Consider the following 25,797-nt stretch of genomic DNA (forward strand, 5'->3'; position numbering starts at 1 on the left):
TAGTATTAGAGGGAATGTATATAAAATAGCTAAGGCAGTGATTGCTCCCTTGCAGGCACATGATACATGATAGTGGTGGCTGCTGTTCTGATCGGTTAATTTCTTTATATCCATAATCATAGAGCCAATAATTAGTAGTCTGTGGGTCCTTCTTAATTGTGGTTTAGTATACCCCAAATTTACATGATTCAAAATAATCAGCTGCTGGTTGTCTGGCATATATTATCTTTTGAAGAGTATAGGAATAATCAAAATTATTTGTCTTCTTTTGAGCTTCTTTTGTCACCAGAAAGTTTAAATTTATTTTTTATTTATTTTTTAAATTTTACTGAAGTATAGTTGATTTACAGTCTTGTGCTAATTTCTGCTGTAGAGCAAAGTGACTCAGTTATACGTATATTTCTTTTCTTTTTCCTATTCTTTTCCATTATGGTTTATCACAGGATATTGAATATAGTTATACAGTAGGACCTTGTTGTTTATCCATCCTACGTGTAATAGTTTGCTTCTGCTAATCCCGAACTCCCCATCCTTCCTTCCTCCAGAAAGTTTAAATTGAAATCTTTTCCTTTATGCTTTGGGCTTTGAGGTCTTACGAAGTTCTTTCACGTGCTGATGTTGTAAAGATGTTCTATGTTTTCTTTTAAAAGTTTCGTGATTTTGCTTTTCACCTGTAAGTTTTCAATCCATCTTGAGTTTCTTTTTGTTGGATATAGTAGGAATCTAATTTATAATATGCTCTGTGTGGCTAGTACCATTAATTCAGTGCTGTATTCTTTCCCAACTAATTTATATAATGCCATAATTTATATACTGCCACCATAATTTATATAATGTCTGTCAGGACAGACATTTACAGAGGGTACATTGTAGCTCTGTTTCTCTGCTCTCTTTTCTGTTTCATTGGTGTACATGTCTATTCTCATGACAATATCTCACAGTTTTAATAAACTAAAGTTTTATAATTAAAAAATAATTTTTTGGAAAGGGTATTAGCTTGGAAACTTTTTTTTCTCCAAAGGATTTTATTTCCTTCATACTTTTGCAGTGTCCCCCCCTCAGGTTGTTAACCAGGCTTTTGAGGATGACTTTCTTTTGATTTGAGAATAGATTTCTGTTTATTCTTTGGGATCAGACTTCTAAACTTCAGTGGGTTAGAACGCCTACTGAATACCTTGAGGGCAGGGGTTTATGTTTGTTTTTTTCACTGCAGGTTCCCCAGAGTATAAAACAGTGCCTGGCATGTACTATGTATTATTGAATATGTAATATTCAGAAAATAATTGTCGAGTGTTGGAAGAGCAGTACTTACAAATTCACCTTTGATTGAGCTGAGGTATTTTTTCCTTTAAGCGTATGTAGTAATTTAGAACATTTTGAACGTGTGCACTAGAATTCAGTACTTTGATTTTACTATAGCTTGTACATTTGAAAGGTATAATGAAATTGGAAATCACTCATTTTTAATTGTCCTATATAGATGATAGGCAGTTGAAGAAAGTGAGGCAATTTAAACTAATCTCAGTACGAAGATCTGATATTTAACATTTAAAAAAATCTCTCTTTTAGAAAGGACAGTTGAAAAGTTTTATTGCAGTGTTTGAGAGAAGACACAGTTCCTACTCCAAATATTGCTCCAGTAGGAGAAGGCTTTAATTAGTGTTTTTAATTAACACAAGATCAAATGGACATTTGAGCTAGTGGTTTAGTGTAAATGAGAAGTAGAAGTTAAAATAATGTTCACATTATTAATTTCAGTAGTATTTTGTTAGTATTACATTGCTACACAAAAGACTCAATGAAGTAATGGAAGATATCTTTTGAAAAGTTTTAGGAAGGGATTTGAGATGAGGAGGTAAATAGGAGAAATGACAGTGAAGTTAATTAAAAGGGCCATAAATGAATGACTAATGTAAGAAGACAGTTTACTGTGCAAAGTCCTCTTCCTATGCCCCATGCTGTCTACCCAGGGATGCTAACTTACCAAGTAATTATTTAGCTAGACTACCTTTTAATGAAGATGGCGTAAACGGAAGCAGGTGGTAAGTGATAGTCACTGTTTTCTTTTTCTTTTCCTCACCTTTATTGAGATATAATTTACAAATGAAATTGTAAGATACTTAAGTTGATGATTTGAAGTAGGTACCTATACACTGTGAAAGGATTTTCCCCCACTGAGTTAATACATGCATCACCTCACATATTTACTTTTTGTGTCTGTGTATATGTGTGAGAACATTTAAATCCTACTATTAACAAATTTCAATTATACAATACAGTGTTGTCACCTATAGTTACCAATGTTATACATTAGATCCTCAGACTTTATTCATCTTATAACTGAAAGTTTGTACCCTTTCACCAACCTCTCCCTGTTCTTCCAACCCCCAGCCTCTGGTAGGCAAACACTGTTCTACTCACTGTTTTTATGATTTTGACTTTTTTTTTTTTTTTAAGATTCTATGTATAAGTGATATCATGTAGTATTTGTCTTTTTGTATCTGGCTTGTTTCACTTATCAGAATGCCCTCCAGTTTCATTCATGTTTTTGCAAATGACAGGATTTCCTTCTTTTTAAAGGCTGAATAATATTCCTGTGTGTGTGTGTATTCCATACCTTGGCTATTGTGAGTAATGCTGCAGTGAACTTGGGAGTACAGTTATCTCTTTGAGATAATGTTTTCATTTCATTTGGAGATATACCCAGAAGTGGGATTGCTGGATCTTGCGGTAGTTCTATTTTTACTTTCTTGAGGAAACTCCATTCTATTTCTCATGGTGACTATACCAGTTTACATTCTTACCAACAGTGTACAAGGGTTCCCTTTTCTCTATGTTCTCACCAGTGTTTATCATCTCTTGTCTCTTTTATAATAGCCATCCAAACAGTTGTGAGATGATATATCATTGTTTTTGATTTGCATTTCCCTGATGATTAGTGATGTGGAGCAACTTTTCATGTACCTGTTGGCCATTTGTGTGTCTTCTTTGGAAAAATGTCTATTTAGATTCATTGCCCATTGTTAAATTGGATTATTTGTCTTTTGCTATTGAGTTATATGAGTTTCTTGTATATTTTGGATATTAACCCCTTCTTGGTTATATGGTTTGCAGATATTTTCTCCCATTCCATAGGTTGCCTTTTCATTTTGCTGATAGTTTCCTTTGCTATGTAGAAGCTTTTTAGATTGATGTATTCCCACTTGTTTTTGCTTTTGTTGCCTTTGCCTTGATGGCAAATCCAAGAAAATCATTGCCAAGACCAATGTCACGAAGTTTACCCAACTCCATGCTTTCTCCAGAAGTTTTACAATTTCAGGTCTTATGTTCAAGTATTTCATCCATTTAGAGCTGACTTTCGTATATGGTGTAAATTAGGGGTCCATTTCGTTCTTTTGCATGTGGCTATCCAGTTTTTCCAGTATCATTTATTGAAGAGACTATTTTCTCCATTGTGTATTCTTGGCTCCTTTGTTGTAAATTAATGGACCATATATGTTTGAGTTTATTTCTGGCCTCTCTATTCTGTTCCATTGACCTATGTATCTGTTTTTAATGCCAAGACCATACTGTTTTGATTATTATAGCTTTGTAATATAGTTTGAAACCTGGCTGTATAATGCCTCTAGCTTTGTTCTTCTTTTTCAAGATTGCTTTGACTACTTGGGTCTTTTGTGGTACCATGCAAATTTTAGGATCGTTTTTTCTGTGTCTGTAAAAAATGCCATTGGGATTTTGATAGAGGTTGCATTGAATCTGTAGATCACTTTGGGTAGTATGGATATTTTAACAATAGCAATTCTCCCAAGTCATGAATATGGAATTTCTTTCCATTTATTTGTGTCTTCTTCAGTTTCTTTCATTAATGTTTTATAGTTTTCAGTGTATATCTCTCTCACTTCCTTGATTAAATTTATTCCTAGTGTTTTACTCTTTTTGATGCTATTGTAAATGGGATTTTTTTCTTAATTTCTCTTTCCTAGAGTTCACTGTTACTGTATAGAAAAGCAACTGAATTTTGTATGATTTTGTATCCTGCAATTTTATAAATTTATTTATTCTAACTGTTTTTTGATGGAGTCATTAGGGTTTTCTATGTATAATATCATGTGATCTGCAAACAGAGCCAATCTTACTTCTTCCTTTCCAGTTTGTGTGCCTTTTCTTTTTCTTGCCTGATTGCTCTGGCCAAGACTTTCTGTACCATGTTGAATAAAAATGGCAAGAGGGGGCATCCTTGTCTTGTTCCTCATCTTGGAGCTTTCCTCTTTTCCCTGCCAAGTTTTGTATTCTTGACCAACATTCCCACTGTTGAAATGATGATTAAAATGAAAATGGCATTCGTAGTTGAGAAATGTGAAAGAAATTCACAGATACTTTTTTTTTTTTTTGCGGTACACGGGCCTCCCACCACCGCGGCCCCTCCCGTTGCAGAGCACAGGCTGCGGACGCACAGGCTCAGCGGCCATGGCTCATGGGCCCAGCCGCTCTGCGGCATGCGGGATCCTCCCAGACCAGGGCACGAACCCGTGCCCCCTGCATCGGCAGGCAGACTCCCAACCACTGCGCCACCAGGGAAGCCCACACAGACACATTTTAACCAAAGTGAAAATTATAGCTACACCTAAATTTTATTGCCTTTACAACTACTTAATTCAAATGGAGGAGAAGAGAACAAGATTGTTATTCACTTATGCTGAGAAATCTTAATGCAATATGAGGGGTTATGGTTTGAATGTTAGAAGTTTACTTTTATTGTGATGTACAGTTGATTGAAAAGCCATTGCCTCCTATTTCCAAAGCATACACTCCTGAATTCTCTTCCTTGCCAACCAATAGGCATTCAGGTTTCCAAATACTGTAGACTCTGCTTACAGAATTTAGCATGGATTTTCTAACTGTGGCTTTACATCTTGTGTCACAGTTACTGTCAGGATAATAAATTACTTTCTGGGCCAGAAATACCCGGCATGCTATAGATATTCAGAAAAGTTTCTATAAACAAGAAGTAGAGTTTATATTTTAGAAGGAAATCACTGTGTTTCTCAAGTAACATAGGTGACTTGTCTGTGTCATCAGCTGGCTACAATTCAGTTGCTGCTAATAACCGTATCTTCTTACTGTGCATATTTATGCAAGTTAAACAGATAACTTGGGACTTGAAAGAAATGTACACTTAATGTGTGTGCATGTAATGTCTGAGATTGGCTTTAAAATCCTCCAGGGGACAAAGGTCCCTGAGGGCATTGTGGTGATTGGGGAATGACCTGTGAGACAAGCTTGGAATGTTGATGTTTGTTTAAGATGGTTGTTGGGCCCCTGGGTATTTATTATACTGCAATTTCTACTTTTGTGTGTGTGAGTGCAAATTTCTACAAAAAAATGCTTATGGAAAGGAATGGTAAGTTTGCAGTGTGAATGTCATGGCATCAAATGAAACTAAGGGGATGAAGAAAAAACAGCAAATGGTTAACATTTTAGTTAATATATTTATTACTTAAGCATGGAGGAAGGATGGAAGGAAGGGAGGGAGGAATGAAAACAAAAGGAAATTTAGCATATTCACTCATTATTTCCCTGGTCATTATGCTGTTGTTAAATTATTCACATTATTCAGTATACATTTTTTGGTTTGTTTTTTGTTGAAGAGATCCATAAACCCCCTACTTGCTTTCAGAGCACTTTTAGTGGGGTTGTTTAATGGAACGTATGGTGTGCCTGCAGGTTACCATACAGATCCCATGTGACTAACTGTGCAGGTGTTGAAATCATAATGTATACTTGGTCATAATTTCTACTGAGGAGCATGCCTGTCACTACTAGAAAGGCTTTGGCCCAGGTGAGGGCCGTGATCATGGTGCCATCAGGGCACGTGGAGGGGGATGGAAGATGCTGCATCTGGTTCAGCTTTTGCTACTTAACACTGAATGATGATCTTGGGCAAGTGTTGTAACCCTTCAGGTCTTCAGTTTCGTCATCTGAAACTCTAAAGGATGGGTGGAGAGGTTTTTTTCTTAATTTATTTTTATTTTTGGCTGTGTTGGGTCTTCATTACTGTGCGTGGGCTTTCTCTAGTTGCCGCGAGCTGGGGCTAGTCTTCGTTGCGGTGTGCAGGCTTCTCAGTGCGGTGGCTTCTTTCGTTGCGGAGCACGGTCTCTAGGCACACGGGCTTCAGTAGTTGTGGCACGCGGGCTTCAGTAGTTGTGGCTCGCGGGCTCTAGAGCGCAGGCTCAGTAGTTGTGGTGCACGGGCTTAGTTGCTCCGCAGCATGTGGGATCTTCCTGGACCAGGGCAAAAACCCGTGTCCCCTGCCTTGGCAGGTAGATTCTTAACCACTGTGCCACCAGGGAAGCCCTGAGAGTTTGTTTAATTAATGCAAATCTATGCTTCGGAGGCCCACCTTGTGCAAAACCATAGAGCTAATTGACTTTAGAGTTGTGAAAGGAAGATGCCAGGTCCTTCATCTTCTACTTATTCCCCCGTCTCCATCACAGAGGAAAAGAGCTGATGTATTTAAAATTTTGCTTAAAGTCCTTTTGCTTTTATTGCTTCTCCTTCCCAGGCACTTGTATTTTAGTCTTTCTTACATTAAATTATGACACTGTGGGATAGACCTGTTACATCTCGTTAAAGTGATTTTAGTCCTCAGCGAGGAGATTAGCAGATGCTGATCTTCTTGTCTATCCACTCCCGCAGCAGTGTTCCTCACTTCCTGAAGTTGTTCTCTTTGTTTTTGATGGCTAATGTGCCTTAGTCGTTTCAGACCTGAGGACTTAGACTCTGTCTACCAGGGGCCAGGTAGATAATATAGTGAATCGAACCTGTTGTAATCTATGGTTTTTCAGTACAGTCATCCTTAGTTTTCAGTTCTGCAGCTTTTGGCCTTAATCTTGGGGGCCATAATAGAGAATGATGGGGGTTTTGCCTAACTGGAAAGCTTATGACCCTTTCAAGAGGGCATATACTACCTAGTCCCGTCTGATTATTGCCATTTGGGCCCCATGTTGCCCGATTTTCTAAATATTCTGGAGAAATACGGTTGTGGACTGCCATTTTCTGGTCTCTTTTGTTTTTTGTGGGGAAACTACCTTAGACCCTGTTCTTAATAAATGCTTGAATGGGAAATAGGTCTTTAGTTAGTGTTTTTTCAGTTCTCCTGGTTCTGTTGTAGTTGGTAGGCAGGTAACATCTCTGCTCGGATGGTTTCTCTTGTGGTAACTGAGCAAACCTGGTACCCTCATGGGAAAGGACTGAGAGATTATCTGGACAAGTAGAACTGGGCAGGCAAGTCTTTCTCTGTGTGCCCGGCGTTGGCCACGTAAAATCAGTGTGGTACAAAATGTCTCTGTTCTGTGGCAACACTTAGAATCCTTAAATTGAATAATTTGCCAGCAGGTCTGGAATACCTTACACATTTAATGGATTTCTTAAATTAAAGAATGCATTTTCCTCTAGTCGGTCTTTTATTCCCATCACCATTTGGATCCTCTTTTCCTTCATCTCTCTTTCTCCCTCTCCGTTTCCTTCTTTTTCATAGCATGAATTTGTGGCCTGTCCATGGTATAGAATATTCCAGGCATTGTGTTCGCAGAGAATCTTTTAAAGGTTCTTGTAAAGGGGTGTACCCAAAATTCAAGAAATTCATAATTTTGTCAACATCCACTCATGAAAGATATTGAGAACTCATGGTAAACTATGTGTGATATAAAGGAATATTTTTATAATGCTCACATATTTGGGTTTTGGGTTATATGTAAATCATGACACTATAAAGTAGATTTAAAAAAAACTCCTTAAGGGCAAGAGTCCTGTTTTTTATATTCCAGAGCACATTTATAGTGTTACGAAGCTGTCAGAATCCTTAGTTATGAGAGATCATTTACGATACGGCACCCCTAAAGAGCGTTAATTCTGAAAATTATTTCTATTTGGCTACAAGTCTCTTGCTCTGACATTAATGTAATATAATTATTGTCTAGGATGGGATCTTTAAGATGAGACTTTCTCCAGACGGGACCCTCCTTGCAGCCGTTCACTTCTCAGGAAAACTAAGCATCTGGGCCATTCCATCTCTGAAGCAGCAAGGGGAGTGGAATCAAAATGAGCAGGTGTGTCTCTTGGTTATGATTATTCCTAGAGTGATTCTCTCTTAAGGGTGAGTACTGACAATACTAATTTCATTTTGATGATATTTTATGTTTTAAAATGTAGCTCACAGCTATTATTTATTCTCATCATTCCAAAGCTGTCCTATTCTTTACTTAAATTATACTATTATCAGTGTAGTAGGACAAGTGAAGAACAGAGTAGCACTCTGTGCTGATACTAATTTGTAGAGCAGGACACTCTGTATCCTGAGTGTCCTCTGTCCTTTGATCTCTGCATTTCCCCCTTTCTCATTGCAAAAATACAGAATGGAGATGTTAAGTTTTCAGCAAAAGTTGACTAATATCAAAGATTTGAAGGGTCAATATCGTAAAAAGATTAGACTTCTTTCCAAATCTTGCAGTGCTAGTAATCCTGGGCTTCCGTAAGGTTGAAGGGAGTTATCGTCTCTTTACTCAAAAGGTAGACAGAGAAGATACAGAGAAAGATAGAACTGTTCATTTTTTTAGTGTCTGGAAATAACAGCGTTTGAGAATTAAACAATTGAGTTGTTTAGTGACGGATAGTATCAATGTCTATTGTAATCTAAAATCAGGATGGGCAGGTAAGGTATAATGCTCGTTTAATGCCACACGTTGTGATAGAGTGAAGATTTAAGAAAAATCTTCTCAGTTAGATACAGCTTATGTTATAAATCTTTCACTGCTCTGAAGATGATTTTGCCGGCCAGCACTTTGAGTGTTAGTTCTTCTTCCCTCACATCCCCGTTCCCCTTCCCTGTAGAGTATCCTGTCACCAGCTCTGGTGGGTACTTCTGTGATTCTAAGAAAGGAGCATATTCCCTGCAAGGTCTGACTGGATCAGGGTCTTTTTATTAGCATTGTTTTGAATTTCATTTCATCAAACTGCACTATAAAAGAATTCTTAATAAGCAAACAGTGTTTTATTTCTCAGAATAGAGGAAAAGAGAAAGGGGCTCTACATTTTCGTACTCTTTTCACAGACTTAAATTTATTTGTTTTTGCTGTTCTTTAATTTTTTCTCTTAGACACAATTGTAGGAAGATTCCCTCCCCCCGCCTTCCCCCCGCCCAGTTCCTCACCGTGTTGAATTTAATTTGGTCTCCACATCTCTGCTACTCTGTCTTACTTACTGGATCTAGATTTGTTCTAAATAGAAGAAAGAGATCCTCCTCAGTTATCAACCTCAGTAGCCAAGTAGAGGGACATTCTTTCTGTCTCCTCTGAAATGAGAGCTAAGTTGACTTATATCTTCACTCTAGAAGTGGAGTGGACCAGCTCTCAAAACTGCTTTTTAATGTATTCAGCTAGGGTCATCAGATCATTGATCCAGAAGGTACCGTGCATTCTTCATGGCTATCAATGTGTAGTGTGAAGAGACTTAGCTTTTGTTATTTGGGAAGACCCTGATGTTCTGTTATATATGGGAGATTTTACATTTGAGCAAGTTTTTTCTTAAAAGGTGAACACTTTGAATATTAGTCATTTGGAATAGAAATATTGATCAAGTTCTGAAGCACACTTAATATTTCATCTTGTGAGTGTCCTAGAATGTTGTACATATAGCACAAGGACTATTAAAAAATTCATTAGTATGCTGTTTCATTTTCTGAAATTATGGGTACCTTTTTTTTTTTTACATGCAAAGATAACCTGCATCTCTTGTAGTCCTTATTGGCATATACTTGAATTTTTAACTGGTTAGACATTTTTATCGTTAGTTGCCAATCAGTTTCATTATAATTCATTACTCTTTAGCCCATGAATGTTATTCATTGGGTTTTTATAATGATTCTATTAAAAACACAAAAATTGTTAAAAAATCTTGAAACTCAGGAATGAGTAAATGTAAATATCTCAGTCATTTGGAATAGGCCATGAGAAAGGTAATGTGACAAGAAAGGAAGGGAATTTGGAAATGGCAACAGAGATGCACGGTGGGAGGACATGAGTTCAGGCCAGAAATTTGTCTCTAGTGTTGTCTTAGGGAGAGTCTTTTGAACAGAAATATGCTGCGAGTTTAGAAGGCAGTTCCTCAGGAATTGCTGAAGCCTGATTTTTCGGTTGTACCTCAAAGAGTTTCCACCTTACGTCTGTGGCTCTGATTCAGCGCTCCCCCCCACCCTACAGTCTGCAGACAGACTGTATGATGATACAACTCCTCAAGCTAGTTGTATCTTTTATTATAATTTACACCTTTTTGGGCTTACCTATCAGTTTCTTCTGATTTGGTTGGTATAAATTATCTCCCTTGAATGCTTGAGTAAACTGGAAAAAAACGGGATTTGGGGCTCACAGAGCTGAAAACCACGGACCTGGTTGCCATCACCAAGGCTGCTCGGCACATCCTCATTCCAGAGCACATCCCATCACAGGCCGGTGGCTGCCAACCCCTCCCTTTCCTGCTGCTGCTCAGCACCTGGAAAAACTAGCTGGATAGGACAGACTTGGCCCTCTGAGACCCCTGCCAGTGATAGCCTCAAAATAAATTTTTGCCCAGAGTTGAGAACAGGGAGGGCATTTAATTTTATCTGTTCAAAGGTTGTGATCACAATGCAAAAGCTCCTTCACTTAACCTGCCATCTTTTCTAGTCTGGTCGTTCCGCTGCTTTGTACCTGCGCCCTGAGCCCTCCTCTCCTGCTCGCTACTTTGGTCCAACCCTTTCTGTTTTACTTTGTGAACTTCATTGCATCATAAACAAACTCCTGTGAGCCTTCATCGTTTTCACAGAATGCTCTGCTTTCTTTTGATACACTTAGTCTAGGCGTATAAAGCTCAGTAGGGTTGAGGTACAGGTACACATAGTCTTGCAGCTTTTATAAAATTTACTCTAATAATAACCTCTATTATTATTTACTGAGCACTAATTTTGTCTTAGGGTTTTTCAGCAAGTCAGTAGGAGAACTGAGATTTGATTTCATAGCTCTCTGGCTCTGATGTCCACGCTCTTTCCATGACCATGTAAGAAAATAAATACACTTTAAAAAAGGTGGGAAAAACCCTGTTTGTTAGGTTTTTTATTAGGCTTTATTTGATGTGACGTTCAAAAGAACGGAGACAAATTCTTTTTCTCTGCGAATGTAACACGGATTTCTTCCGCCCTCTCAGATGTGTTGAACTCTTGAGCTAATTAGTGTGTACCAGATACTAGAATAGGTAATTGAGAAAGTCTGTCATTGGTGAACCCTTAACTTTATGATAGATATCATATCACAGTACTTATGATGTGGTGACATGAGGTGAGGGTGGTAACTCCTTGTCCAGCAAAAGAAGTTTGAACAACCATACTTTGTTTGAGCCTTTCACCTATATTCCGGGGATGAATCACATTGGATATTTGGACATTTTAGATTTGACTTTAATGTATGAAGAGAGTAATTAAAATCTAGTGTACTAGTCAGCTGTAGAGAACAAACTAGTAGTGAGAAGGAAGAGGGGAGGGGCAAGATATGTGTAGGGGATTAAGAGGTACAAGCTATTATGTATGAAATAAGCTACAAGGATATATTGTACAACGCAGGGAATATAGCCAGTATTTTATAATAACTATAAGTGGAGTATAACCTTTAAAAATTGTGAACCACTATGTTGTACACCCGTAACATATAATATTGTACATAAACTATACTTAAATAAAAGTAATAGTGCATTAGAGTAAATGTTATAAAGCTTGCATGTAACAGTGCTATCAAGGGTAGGTTGTTACTTTATTCAGAATAATTATCGTAAAATAATAAAGTTCAGGTATTTGAATCTCTACCAAGTACTACAGTAGAAAATGCAGTAAGTCACAGTCCTTGCCCTTAGGACATTCATAGTCTTGCAAGGGAAATTATAAACACATTAATAAAATAACATGTTAATATTATGAGAAGATAAGCTCAGAGGAATGGTGCCTACTTCAGTTGGTGGTTTTGGGGAGGGGGATTGTTGGGAATAAGTAGCGTTTGTATAGTAAGGCTTGGCTATCAACAGCAATTTTCATCTCTCTCATTTACTTCACAAAAAACCCTGTTAAGTAAAAAATGTTTTTATACTCGTTTTAAGAGATGGGAGTAGTGCTAAAAGAAATTAACTTAGATCACTAAATGTTAGAATCAATGTTCCATTTTGACTCAGGTCCTCTGACTTCGTAGGTCAAGACTTTTTTCCAGAGAATCTTCTTACAGTGCTTATATTTAGAAATACTGACTTCAAGTGGGCAGATTGGGTACTAGTTAAGATGTTAATGGAAAACAGGGAGAGATCGCCTGTGTGGTTTATACGAATGACACCTGGAGTTGTGCAGTTCATTATGTAGAGACACTGGGAATGTGAAAATATTCATAAGCGAGAGGTATAATATTGTCACCTACCAAATGTATGGTGTCGCTTTGCGTATTCATCACTGGCTGAAAATCACTGAAGAACTCTTAAACAGCTGAAAAACACTTAAAACAGCTGCTCTTTTCTCATTTGTCCAGTTTAATCAAGTGACCTTGGGTCAGCCAGGTAGGACAGGCTTTGGATTTCTTTGTGGCTACTCTGGGGAATGAACGGAAAGCCAATTAGTTTAAAATAGAGTATATAATATATAGTGTATAGTTAGCTTATAACTTTACCTTAAACATTGCCTGAGAAAAAAGCTAATGTTTCTGTTGCACTAAACAGACTTAGAGTCTTTTACCAAATTGTGAACTCAGCTCATCTGGGCCTTTCTTCAAGCAATACGCTACTTTATTAGTTCTCATAATATGCTTTGTTTGAGTGAGTATTTTCTCTGTAGAATCTAATGATTAAAGATAGTTTGCAAGTGCCCATTCTGATTTACTTCTATCCAGTTTTTAGTTGATTAAATACTTTGGCTTTCATTATCAATATGAAAATCCATCTGGCTAGAAATCTGTATTAAGTTTTGTTCATGTTTGGAATATATAGTAAAATTGCCAAACTGATTTTCATTTCAAACATTTCCCGTATGTTATGCTTATATATTTACATCTCATTTTTGGCCTTAATTGTTCTCTGAAGAAGCTTTATTGCTTATCTGTACTTACTTGGATGTAGTAGACACAAAACTAACCTTTTCCATTTGATTGTATTTTCTCTTTGACACATAGTAGGTACTGGCCTAATTTTGTTAAGTGGATGAATCAGTGAAGGATAAATGGGAAGATAACAGTTCATGTCATTAATAGTGATCTAAACCACAGGTGTTTTCACAACTTCACTAGACTGTCAGCTCTTTGAGAGGAGGCACTGAATTGAATATACATTTCTTCCCTGAGAGCTAACAAAGGACTTGGTGTATTAGATACTAATAATAAATGTTTGTGGAATGAATAAACATTTAAAGGTTTATTTTATGCTGTTGGCAACAAGGTCTTTGTTATATTTAGCTTCCAGCTGTAAAAAAAGAAAAAGAAGAGTCAGCAAATAAAATCCTTAAATCTGAAGAAAACAGATGTAAGCTGTGTGCTTTAGCCATAATAGCCTCTCTGAACAAAATCTGTAACTGTATCCTTAGGACATCCTCCTCTAGGCTACTGCTGCCCTGTAAAGTGAGGGCCCCTGAGGCTGTTTTCAGACATACGGTAGCACGTCATGCAGAGAGGAGTGGCATGGAGGCTGCTGCTCAGGATATATCAACATAGTACTGGGACTGAGTACCCCCCACCCCCCGCTTTCGTGGGGGTCTTGGGAGCTTGGTGATCCTGTCTTCAAAGTAGCAGCCTGCAGCGTTTGAATCAGATGTCATAAAGCACAGCCAGATCATGGTTCTCCTCACAGAGTCCTTGGCTCTGAAGGGTGGTAAGTTGGCGCCAGTTTGAATAGTATAAGGGGAGCAGTGGGAATGTCAGTATAGAAAGCAGCAAGGGACAAGCTGTCAGGTTGCTGGTCTGGCAGGCCACCTCTGCCTGAGGCAGAGGTAAGTTTGGGATTTTGTTTGGGCTTCTTTCTTAAATATACTGTACAGATAATTTCATCAAACTCCCACATATTGTGAAGTTGAACGCTTAGTTCAGATATATAGACTGAATTGCTGTGTACTTCTAAGACAAAAGTACAGACAGGTATATACCCCAAAGAATTTAAAACAGGTAGTCAAACAAGTACATTCACATACGGCTGCTGTGAAACAACCCAAATGTCTGCTAACAGAAGGATGGACAAATTGTGGTATATACTTGCGATAGAATATTATGCAGCCATAAAAAAGGAACGAACTACCAATCCATGCCACAACTCGGATGGCCCTTGAGAACATTATGATAAGTGAAAGAAGCCAGACACAAAAGGTGGTTTGAATTCATTTGTACAAAATACCCAGAATAGGTAAATCCACAGAGATTGAGGGCACATTGGTGGTGGCTGTGGCTGGGGAAAGGGGAAAGGGGGTAACTGCTTAATGCCTAAGCTTTATTTTGAAGGGGTAAAAATGTTTTGGAACTAGATGGAGGTGGCAGACATTGTGAATGTACTCAATACCACTGAATTATTCATTTAAAAATGGTTACTTTTATGTTAATTTCACCACAATGAAAAAAAAAGATTTCATTAATCCTCTCCTCCCCCCCCAAACCCTAAAACAAACAAAAATGCATATAATTAGAATATGATGCGTTGTAGTCCCGTACTTTGGCCTACATTTTTTTTTTCCCCCCCCGGTACACGGGCCTCTCACTGTTGTGGCCTCTCCCGTCGCGGAGCACAGGCTCCAGACGCGCAGGCTCAGCGGCCATGGCTCACAGGCCCAGCCGCTCCGCGTCATGTGGGATCTTCCCAGACCAGGGCACGAACCCGCGTCCCCTGCATCGGCAGGCAGACTCTCAACCACTGTGCCATCAGGGAAGCCCCTGGCCTACTTTTTTTTCCTGAATAAGCTTAGTCTTTCCCTACCTGTGTCCTTCTGTGCACACTGTGGTCTCCCACTGGAACGTTGTCCTCCACCCATTTTCCACATCCAGGTCTTATCCAGCCATAAACATATATAACACCATCAGGCTTTCTTTGATCCTCTTGAACTCCCTTCATCTTTCTCAAGCCCATATCCAAAATGATCTCCTGATCCTTTGAAGACCCTTAGCACTTCTATCTATACCTCTTTTTTGGGCAGTTATCGAATTTGACCTTTGGTTATAGTTAGTTGTACCCATTTCTCAGCCATCTGTGTGCTTGAGTAGAGGGCATATAATGTCTGATTTTTTTTTCTTTTTTCTTTCATAGTGTAAGTGCACAGTATTCATTGACCAAATAGCAGAAGAAACCACACTTTTGAGAAGGTGTAGGAATATTTGTACTATGTCAACTAATTTTTCTATAGCTTAGACATTCTACTTAGAGCTCAGTGATTCAAAGGATTAATTAGTTCATTCCCTCATTCAGCATTTTACTACTGTGACAGGGGTGGGCACTGATAGACGTGGGAGTACAAGGATGACTAACAGTCCTGAATACAGAGGAACAAATCTTCACCTTGGGTTTAAAATTGGTTTCACAAGAGATACCCATTATTTAAGCAATCTACATGGAACAGTCTAGTCCCAGAGTGTGGAGATTGGCTCTACTAGACTAGTACCGCTTGTTCATGGTCCTCTTGCTCATCGTTGACTTGGATGAAGACAAGCACACTTTGAATTCTCAAAGTGCTTATGCCAATGAGAGGACTTCTTTTTACATTCTTTTCTCAAGAGTTCTTGTTAAATTTCTTTGTAATCTAGACGTCCTTAAATTTACCCAAGGCTGAATCATAATTGTTGTTGTTTGTGGGGCTTAAAGTTTTAAAGTGTTATCCCGTACTTTCCTTGTGTACTCCAGAGTGTACGTGGGGGGGCACACATGGCATCACGTAAACAAATGCTGGCACGCCTCTGGTGCTGTTGGTGGAGGTGCAGCTGGTGGTTCGGAGCTACTGAAACTTCTAAGGTGCCTTGTAATGGTCAAATAAGATTTTAATTTAGTTGATTATTTTCAGTAATACGTACCTTATTCTAATTTTTTGAAACTTAATTTTTTATACTTAAGGACAATCCATTTCTTTGCCTAGTATATAAATAGCCTTTTATGGCAACTTTTTTCTGACAGAGTTAACGAATTATATCTTCTGTTCCCAGGGTCTGCTCTGGGCGACTTATAGTAGTGGAGAGCAGAAAGTTCTCTCAGGGTATGGAAAGAAATATCAGTTTTAATACCGTAATGTATAAACTGATAACTTGGTAATAAAACATATATGCATATTCTGTTGCATAAGGTGAAAAAGCACATTTTGACATAAGTACAGCATCACTTTTTTTAGGCTTAAGATTTCAGATAACCCCCAACTGATATTTTGTTGTTTTTTCCCCCCATACTATTGTGATTCTGGAGGTTATGGAGTTAACGTGGGCCTGGGAAATGTCTGGCAGTGGCTTAATCTCTGTTGTTTTGTGATGCTTGAGAGATCGTGGTGTGTCCTGACGTTCACAAAGGTGGGCAGGGCATTGTGTTGCCATGAGATTAGACTGTGAATGTATTGAATTTGAGGATTGCATGGTTATATTTTTTGACTTAATACAATAGGTTTTCAGTCATAGAAAGTTAGAACTGGGGATGACACGGAAGTTGTGGAGTCCAGCCTCAGAGCTGTGGGAACTGAGACCTGGAGGGTTGCTTGCCTTACGAGCGGCAGGGTAGCTCTTACATCCAAGCTGGTGTTTCATTCACAACAGCATGGCTGTTCTCCCAGTGTGCAGTTGTGCGTGTGTGCGTGTGTGCGTGTGTGTGTGTGTGCGCGTGCAGAATTGTTAGTGTGTCCTGCTTTCATTTGTATGGATTGTATGCTTGCCATCGCGGTTCTTATTCACGCTACTTTCTTCATTAAATTGAGTCACAGTACTTGCACATGCACATCTTAGGTATAAGAACAATTGCTTTTCAAGATCTTGGAGAGGAATAGATTTCAACTAGGTGTAACTAAGAGATGAAAGGAAAGCAACATTTCTGTGTTTTGTTAAAAAAAAAAATCCAAAGTTCTTGGTGATGTTCTCATAATTTTCTTACCTTGTTGATCCAAGAATTTATGTCCTGTTTTTCAAATTCAGCCAGGCTATGATGACCTTAATCCTGATTGGAGACTCTCTACTGAGAAGAGAAAAAAAATCAAAGGTGAGTTTTATGATGTATGATGATTAAAACCTTAAGAGACTCGTGTTGTTTAATAAAGGTGCTTTTTAGATGGTATGATATATATAGGGGAGGGAAAACTCCTTTTCTTTCTACTATCCTAAGTTCTCTGGCTGGGGATCTGTAAAATTAGATTGACAAAAGACAGATTAATAAGAGAAAAGCAAGCAGAAGTTTATTAGCATGTACACTGAGTTTATACACGGGGGTACCCAGGGATGAGTAACTCCGAGGGATGGTTGGAAATTGTGCTTATACAGCATCTAAACAAAGAAACAGTCAATTTTTAGGGAAGTGACAAGACAAAGGAAAAGCAGTTGGAGTTTCTAGGAGTGGCAAATTGTGGGAAGGCAAGTATGTGGGGAAAGTAATGGAAGATAAGCAGTAGTGAGTTGTGTAGATTCCTTCGCTGCTATCTCTGGGCTCATAAGGGTCTAAATTTGTCTCCAGTGATGAACTCTTGTCCTTCGTGGTAGAGAGCAGAGAGGGGAACAACTTTGTAAATTTATGTCCTACTTTTATGCAAATAGGTAGAGGGCAGGGAGCTTTTCTTGTGTCTGCTTCTTCTCAGTGGCCTCTAGCCCAAAATAATCATTATGCCACAGTGGCACCTTTTGGGGTGGCATATTCGGCTACCCTACATATAAAAAAGTCTGTAGATAACTTCTGCTTCACTTTGGAAGGAGCACCAAGATTTCATAGCACGGGGACAAGGCAACAGATCCAGCTTTCTGACCGTCAGGTGTTAATATTTTGAGTTTTCCCAAGGCTGAGGCGGAGCCTGTGGCATGCAGCATGGCTCTCCCTCCACAGGCCAGCGTGGAGTTGGCACACTGAGTTCAAAGCTCGTAAGTGTGCTACTTTGTAAATGAGCATGGAGGGGATAGCAGAAAGGGATTCCTCAAAGGGTAGACTCTGAGTGGTTATCTTTGGGGCCGGGGCGCCAGTGTGGTAGTTGGTAGGTAATGAGAGGTTGGAGGGACCTTCTCTTTCTTTTCATACATCTCCATATATAAGCATTTTTTTTTTTTTAGCGGTGAGCATGTATTACTTTTATAAATAGAAAAGAAACCCAGTATTTACATTTAATTAAAAGCAATAGTGATTATTTAATTGGTAGATTAAAATTAAAAACAAAAATTAAAATATTAAGAGTTACTTTGAGTAATTGGTTCCTTTTTCTTCAGGTGAAACTCCCCAAGTTAAACACTGCTGAATTTTTAAGTATCTCCTATGAAATTAGTGATAGTTACAAGGTTCAAAATCTTTGTTAAATTATGCTTCTAATTCACATTTAAAGACCCTGAAAGTATTGATTTGTTAATATCACGTGTCATGTTCACGTATTCGCTTTTGTTAAATAATCATCCGAAATACTCATTCAGAAAAACATTTCTGAGAAAAAATATAATTTGTCAAATTAGAAGGTTGGCTGCATATTTAAATGATTTGCTCCTTTCCATCCCGCATTACATTAAGCTGTAAGCCTAGGAACACTGCTTTTCATGTTTTCTTGGAATTCCTTATTTATATAGATTGCTTTAGGCGTAAATCAGAAGAAAATGTTGAGTTTTAATGGTTTTTGTTTTTTAATTAAAATAATGAGTTATTCTCATGGAGTTAACCTCCTATTTTATTTTATTTTTAATTTGGCTGTGCTGCGCGGCTTCTGGGATCTTCGTTCCTCAACCAGGGATCGAACTTGTGCCCACGGCAGTGAAAGTGCCCAGTCCTAACTGCGGAACTGCCAGGGAATTCCATTGACCTCCTATTTTAAAATCTCTATCTCCTTAGTCAAATGTTTACATATATTTTAAAATTTATGGTGTACTTTGTATGTATTACCTTTAAACCTCGTCAGATCCTTAGTGGAACAAGTGGTATAAAAGGGCAATAAAATTATAGAAAATATCATGCCATTTCCTTTTGAATGCCTCAATTTGGTGAACCACAGTTCAGTTCTATCCACCCTCCCCCAACCCCTGCAATTCCTTACTGGTCTTGAATATGTTTTCCTCTTTCTGATTAGTTGCAAGTATAGAGGAGGAAAAAGTTCTTTTTCCTACTACCCTACTAGATTCTCCAGCTGAGACCCAGTAAATTGGACCAACAAAAAGAAAAAACATACACGTTTACTTAATATGTTTTAGGGACACAGGAGCCTTCATAAGGAAATGAAGACCTGAGGAACAGTTACACCTGATCAGTTTTATACTAGGTTGGGTGAAGAGTGGAAAGTTGTAGAAAGACATGAGAGACAAAAGGGTCTGAGCTAAGGGTAGTAAACTGGGAGGAACTTAGCAAGGCCTGTTTGTTTCCATTTTTCTTGGCTTCCCTCCGTCTTTGGAGATAAGGATGCTCCTTTCCTCCAGATATAAAAAAAGGTACCTCTCACATGAGGATCTTAGGACCTGCTCCAGAGGAAGGTCAGAGTTCTTCCTGAGTCTGCCATTTCTCAGTACACACCTACCTTTTTTTTATATGTTGAAAATGGTGACATATCTCTGAATATTTTTCATTTTTTGAGCAGAAAGACCTTAATATATTTACCTCTGCATCCTTAGAACTTTGGACTTCGGCAAATTGTTGGCATTCAGATGTTCATTAAATAAATTACCATTTTGTATCTTCTACTTGAGTAAAAATCTGAGTGGTGACTTACATTTTAATTTTTCTTATTATTTGTCATACCTTTAGGACTCACATGGTTTTAAAATTGATTATTGGACTAAGTGTGTTGTATTTAAACCACATTGATGGATGGATTTGTATTGATTTACTTTCCCCCCCATTAGATAAAGAGTCCTTTTACCCACTGATAGATGTAAATTGGTGGGTGAACAGTGCAGTGATTTTGGCTCGCTGCTCTGGTGCTTTGACTGTTTCGTCGGTGAAAACTTTGAAGAATTTACTGGGAAAATCCTGTGAATGGTTTGAACCATCCCCTCAAGTCACTGCTACCCATGATGGGGGATTTTTGATTTTGGAGGTAATGCTTTCTCTTTTAAAGCAATCAGTGTGTTTGAGAGTAAACATTTATTACCCCCAAAACCTAAATATCTGATTTTAATTTTGGTTATCCCATTGTTTAATCTTGTCTTTAAAAAGAAAAATTTGTTATTGGAATCAGAACTTGAGTGCAGTATAAAAAAGATCTATTGTTTAGACAATTTAAAAAAGTGCATTTGTATAAGAATGAAGAACATTTAGAGTCATTTTGCTCTCTTTAAAGCATTTCTTCCTCATTGACATGATAGCTTTTTTCTTTTTCCTGGATTAGTTATCTTAAAAATATAAATAATATCACTACCTAAGAAATGCAGTCTTTAACCTATTCCTATGAAATATGACAGCTTAAAACTTTTGGTTCTTTTATTAAGAAAAACTTGTTTATCATGACAAAAATTTTGAAAAGAGGCTAATATTTTAAAGTTATGTTTTGGTCATTTAAAATTATTTTAAGTGTTTCAAGGTAATGGCCTTCAATAGCCTTCACTTCAGTGCAGACTGACAAATGTCTTCTCCCCTTAAGTTTGGTACCGAGTCTAAAGATGTGCTTTAAAGAGAACCAGGGCTTAAAATCGAAGGCAGCTGTGTTAGGTCTGGAATGAAAGTTATCGTTAACAGGCAGCCTTCAGACTCAGAACTTTGTGAAGACATTGTTTAAAAGCTGGGGAGCTATGCTTGATAAAGCAAATAAATACCTTCAGGTTCATGTTGCTAAATAGATGGAAAAAATCGTCTTTTCACAGCAGGTACAAAAATATCAAAAAGAAAGAAATTAACATTCTCAACTCCTTTATTTCCCTAAAGTAATTACCAGGTATATATTTTACAAGACCGTATTAATGACCTGTTATTAAAACAGGCTTTAGTTTTAGAGATTTGGAGCCAATAACTTCTGTGCTTATTTCTGGAGCTATTGATGTAAATATATAGCATTTGTTGTTGGGTTTCTTTGAATTCCATTCTTACGGCTGATGTAATGAGTCAAACCAGAGTAGAATTAAAAATATTTTTCTCATTAGCTCTAAAAACTTATCTTTAGTTCCTCACTATTCACTTAACATCTCCTTTTTCAATTCAGTGCGAGATTAAACTTGCCCCCAAACGATCTCGTTTGGAGACGAGGGCGGGAGAAGAAGGTGAAGGAGAAGAGGATTCGGATTCCGATCAGGAAACATCTGCCAAGGCTCGCTACTTTGGTTATATAAAACAGGGCTTGTACTTAGTGACCGAGATGGAGCGCTTCGCACCAGCCCGGAAACGCCCGCGAACCATTACTAAGAACTACCGCCTGGTGAGCCTGCGGTCTACGACCCCAGAGGAGCTCTACCAGAGGAAGGTGAGGGTGTCCCCTTACTATCCATGGTCACAGCATCAGATGTGATTTGCCTCTATTGAGAAAAAACTTTTTTTTTAATAAAGGAAGAAATTTAAAGAGGGATTGTTATTATCGTTGACATCTTAGCTGTGTCAGTATGGTAAAGCTGCTGAGAATAATGCTGGTCTTTGCGCCTGCGCAGTCACAGTCAGAGCCGTGGGTGGGAGGTGAGTTCGTGTGGACCGATTGTCCGCCTGGCTCCGCCCAGGTTTTCGCTCCACTTCGTGTGGCCTTCAGCTCTCACTTCCTCTGTGTTGAAGTACAGCCCTCTCCTCAGACTGCAGCAGATGAGGGAAGAACTGCAGACTTGCTTTCTAGTCTGGGGTTTGCTTGGGAAGCAGATTTGATCAACACTGAGTATTCCACGTGTCTGTGCTGCACTGTCACAAGCGGAGTCCTGGAGGAGGAGTCAGGCCGCCCTGCTGGTCCTGGTTTTGCCATTTTACTTTATAACCATGGGTATTTCACCTCTGTTTCCCATCTTTCTGTTAAAGCGCTTAAAAGAAATACTTGATCAATCCGCCCCTTGTCATGTTCGTGAGCTTCTGGGGCCGCAGTGCACATGAAGGTGGTTAGGAGTGACCTACGCTATCATCGTTCATTCTGTCATCATTTTGACACGCAGACTGCTCGGTAATGTCACATTCGTGTTCCATTTCCTTGTCCAAAGATCGAAAGTGAAGAGTATGAAGAAGCCTTGTCTCTGGCTCAGACCTACGGCCTGGATACTGACCTGGTGTATCAGAGGCAGTGGAGGAAGTCAGCTGTCAACATTGCTTCAATTCAGAATTACTTGGTATGTTTAAGATTTTGAGGAACATGCAGTAAAATTCAAACTTATGGAAAAACTTTTGGCTGTAGGGCTTCATGTTGGAGTACTTTTCACTGCTGACTTTTCTATATGAAGTGTTTTATTCTACCTTGAAAAATTATCTTATCAGGTTCTGTCGGCCCTGCAGCTAGACGTTGGTGCAGAAGACATGTGACCAAATATTCACTGATAAACCAGCCAACTGCCTGGTCTTGGCCTAATCCTTTCCCTTCGTCTACCTCAGTTAACCTCTGTTCACCTCCATCAGTCAGGGTCCTGTCAGAAGCCAGGGACCACACAGTAATTTGAACAGGAACAGTTTTAATATGGAGAATTAATATTTTCTAGCAACAAGAGATTTACTATATGAGGGCAAAGAGAACTCTAAGGAATACCCTGGGGCTGAACGGCATGTACCCAAGGAGAGAACAGACTCGGAAGGGAGGGCTCCCCCTGGGCTGGGATTCAGGCTTCATGGGACAAGGAGTGGTCGCAGCACATTGGACGGACGAGCAGTTCGCTGGAATGCCTGAGGCCACGGCTGGTCCACAGTAGCCAAGGCTGGCGGGCAGGGAAAGGTGGGATGGATGGGCCAGCTGGATGCCTGTGGCTAGGGTGGCCGTGAACTGAGGTTGGGGGGTCGGAAAACCCCAGGTGCTGGTAAGTAGGGAGCCCCCCACCAGCATGAAGGCTGGTAGATAAGGAACCGTGGCCAGGACTGAAAAGAAAATATTCCCCCTGGAGTGTAGGCAAGCCTAGTTTAGGGAGCTTCCCCTTCAGGTGTCTGGGAGGATTCGCTGGGGAGGAATCTGTCCATGGGAGTGCAGCTGACACTAAGTGGGATGTTGTCTTCCAAAGGAGGGGGGAGGGGAAGTAAGCACCACCAGGTGTCGCCTGTGGGCATTGCCAAGACAGGAGCAAGAACCAGCGCACACGTGGACTAGAGACCAGAGCCTCTTCCTCTGCAGTGGCCTGCAGCGCCCTCTGTTGACAAAGCTTAATATCGTGTCAGCCGCAAATGGGAAAGGCTCTTTATCCCATAGCTGGCTCTGAAGAGTGCTTTTGAGGCTGAGAGGCAATAAATAGATAACTGTCATATCAAACTTGCCAAATACCCCCTTTTTGCTTAAATCCTACAGTTAAATCCTTCCTGCTATGTGCTGCCACAGTTAGAGTTACTACGTTGGCTGTTTATTTGAATCATTGGCACCTTTGTAAGGAAGTAGTTGGACTCATACCTATTTTTAGAAGGTGCTGACTTCTCATGTGACATTTAGGAAGGCAAATACCTTTTCATTTAGGAATATTCTAAGAAGTGTTGGGAAATTTTCATGGTAGTTGTTTTCCCTAAAAATTCATGTACATGAGTAATTAAAAATAAATAAAAACGTAATCTGAAAAAGTTGTGTGTAAGAAGCTGATGCTTCAACCCAACGGGAAGATGAACTGTTAATACAAGCAAGATATCAGAGTTGAGAGAGCATGAAAGATCATGAAATAAAGGAAGAAGACAAAGTTGCTTGTATTTTCTTTAGAATATCAGAACAGCAAACCTATATTATCTTTCTTTCTTTTGTGACTCAGGACAGTGAGCTCATGAGTTCATGTATATCCACTTAACGGCCTTTTCTGTAACACAATAGAAAGCAGATTTGGTCTCTGAAGGAGCTGACAAATGTTAGGAGAGACAAATTATGTACATTTTTTATTGGGGGAAATACTTAATTCAGCAAAATAAATAGGCAGTGAAGAGTAAAAGCACTATGCCAGGAATGAAAGGGGTACAGGAGTGGCATAAATATGGCCTTCGCTTTTAGGGAGCTTATAATCTTACCGAGAAGACAAGCTTTATGCCTTCATTATAGAAATGACCATACAAGAAGATTGCGGACAAATGCTGTGGGAACCCAGTGAAGGTAGCAATCATTATAGACTCTGGTTATGGAAGTCTTCATATAGTGAAGATGTTTTGGGCAGGGATTTGAAAGGATTCAGAGTAGAGCTAGAAGAGAGGAAGGCATTCTTAATGGGACAAGTGGTGTGAGCAAATTAAAAGAAAATGAGCATGACTCATGAGGCCAGTGACTAAACCTGGCTTATTCATTGCTCTATTTTCTTGGCACACAAAAAGTACTCAGTAAATATTTCCTGGGTGAATGGCTCTGTAAGGAAACCAGTCTGTTGGATCTGAGATTCCATGATGGTGAACATTGGGGCATATTGATTAGAAAGATACATTGCTTTGGGATCAGGTGGGAAACCTTGCCAAAGGCAAGAGACTCCTGCACTGTCCCAGTTGTTACGTGTCAATGACATGGACTGATACAGAGGCCATAGATGTGGAGAAGGGGATGTGAGTTCAGAGACATTTCAGGAAAGAATTGATATGAAGGAATGTGTAGGGTATGAATCAGATTTTACCCTAAATTTGGATCCACAAGGGCTCTTTCTAGGAAGAGGGCAAGTCAGGAATTTTGAATGGAGTCAGAGGAAGCTGTTGGGAGGGAAGTACATATGGGCCCTTCGTCTTTCCAAGGAACAACATACCATGACTTTTTATGATTAAATTATCATCTGTGCTTTGGAGTACATCTCATGGTCAAGTAAATACAAAACCTTAATGTACTATGTATGCCTCATTAGTTTTGTTTCAAAATTAAACATGTTTGTTACAAGAAGATAAATCTTGCCTTACTTCTTTATTTTCTACTATTCTATATAGCCCAAGCGCAAACTAAAGAGCAACTAAAAAGTTTGGAAAGAGCTTTTTATGTTTCCAAAAAAGAGTACTGAACTTTGTGTTTCAGTGTGTTTCATTAGACGAAGAAAGAAAGCAGTTGGAATCACATGCCCTCTACCCAGTCCTAGGCACTGTTAGGAAAGTAGCTCTTTAATGTTGAGATGCTCTAGCAGCTGCTTGTGGCCAAGGTTTCAGGTAGCTCTACTCTCTTACGTATAGCTTTATAATTCTAGAAGGCAGTTTTCAGGTGCTCTCAGATATCATGGTTTCTTTAATGCCTCTGTTTTTAAATTTTCTCTATATCCAGAGTAAAATAAAGAAACGATCCTGGGTTCTTCATGAGTGCTTGGAAAGAGTTCCTGAAAATGTAGATGCTGCAAAAGAACTGCTTCAATATGGATTAAAAGGCACAGACCTGGAGGCTCTTCTAGCCATAGGGAAAGGAGCAGATGATGGCAGGTTGGTTCTGGAAAGATGTGGATAGAAGTAAAGGTGACTTTATGAAAACTTTTAAGCTGAGACATTGGAAAGGGTAAACTTTTCTTTATTTAGGTTATTCTGCAATGAAGCAGTTGCCTTTGATTAATGCTTTTT

At 38.9% G+C, this 25,797-nt stretch overlaps 1 protein-coding gene across 3 annotated transcripts in view; it reads left to right on the top strand.

Moving 5' to 3' along the window:
* Positions 1 to 25,797, top strand: part of NBAS (NBAS subunit of NRZ tethering complex) — a 340,369-nt gene that overhangs the window by 57,429 nt on the left and 257,143 nt on the right. For all 3 annotated transcript variants that reach the window (XM_079940671.1, XM_079940670.1, XM_079940672.1), the window contains 6 exons: positions 7,980 to 8,108; positions 17,187 to 17,250; positions 20,064 to 20,257; positions 21,356 to 21,613; positions 22,323 to 22,448; positions 25,511 to 25,662. In XM_079940671.1, coding sequence (XP_079796797.1) covers positions 7,980 to 8,108; positions 17,187 to 17,250; positions 20,064 to 20,257; positions 21,356 to 21,613; positions 22,323 to 22,448; positions 25,511 to 25,662 — 923 coding nt within the window. The remainder of the gene's footprint in view (positions 1 to 7,979; positions 8,109 to 17,186; positions 17,251 to 20,063; positions 20,258 to 21,355; positions 21,614 to 22,322; positions 22,449 to 25,510; positions 25,663 to 25,797) is intronic.

This window comes from Stenella coeruleoalba (genome assembly GCF_951394435.1).
Source record: "Stenella coeruleoalba genome assembly, chromosome: 13".
NCBI lineage: Eukaryota > Metazoa > Chordata > Mammalia > Artiodactyla > Delphinidae > Stenella > Stenella coeruleoalba.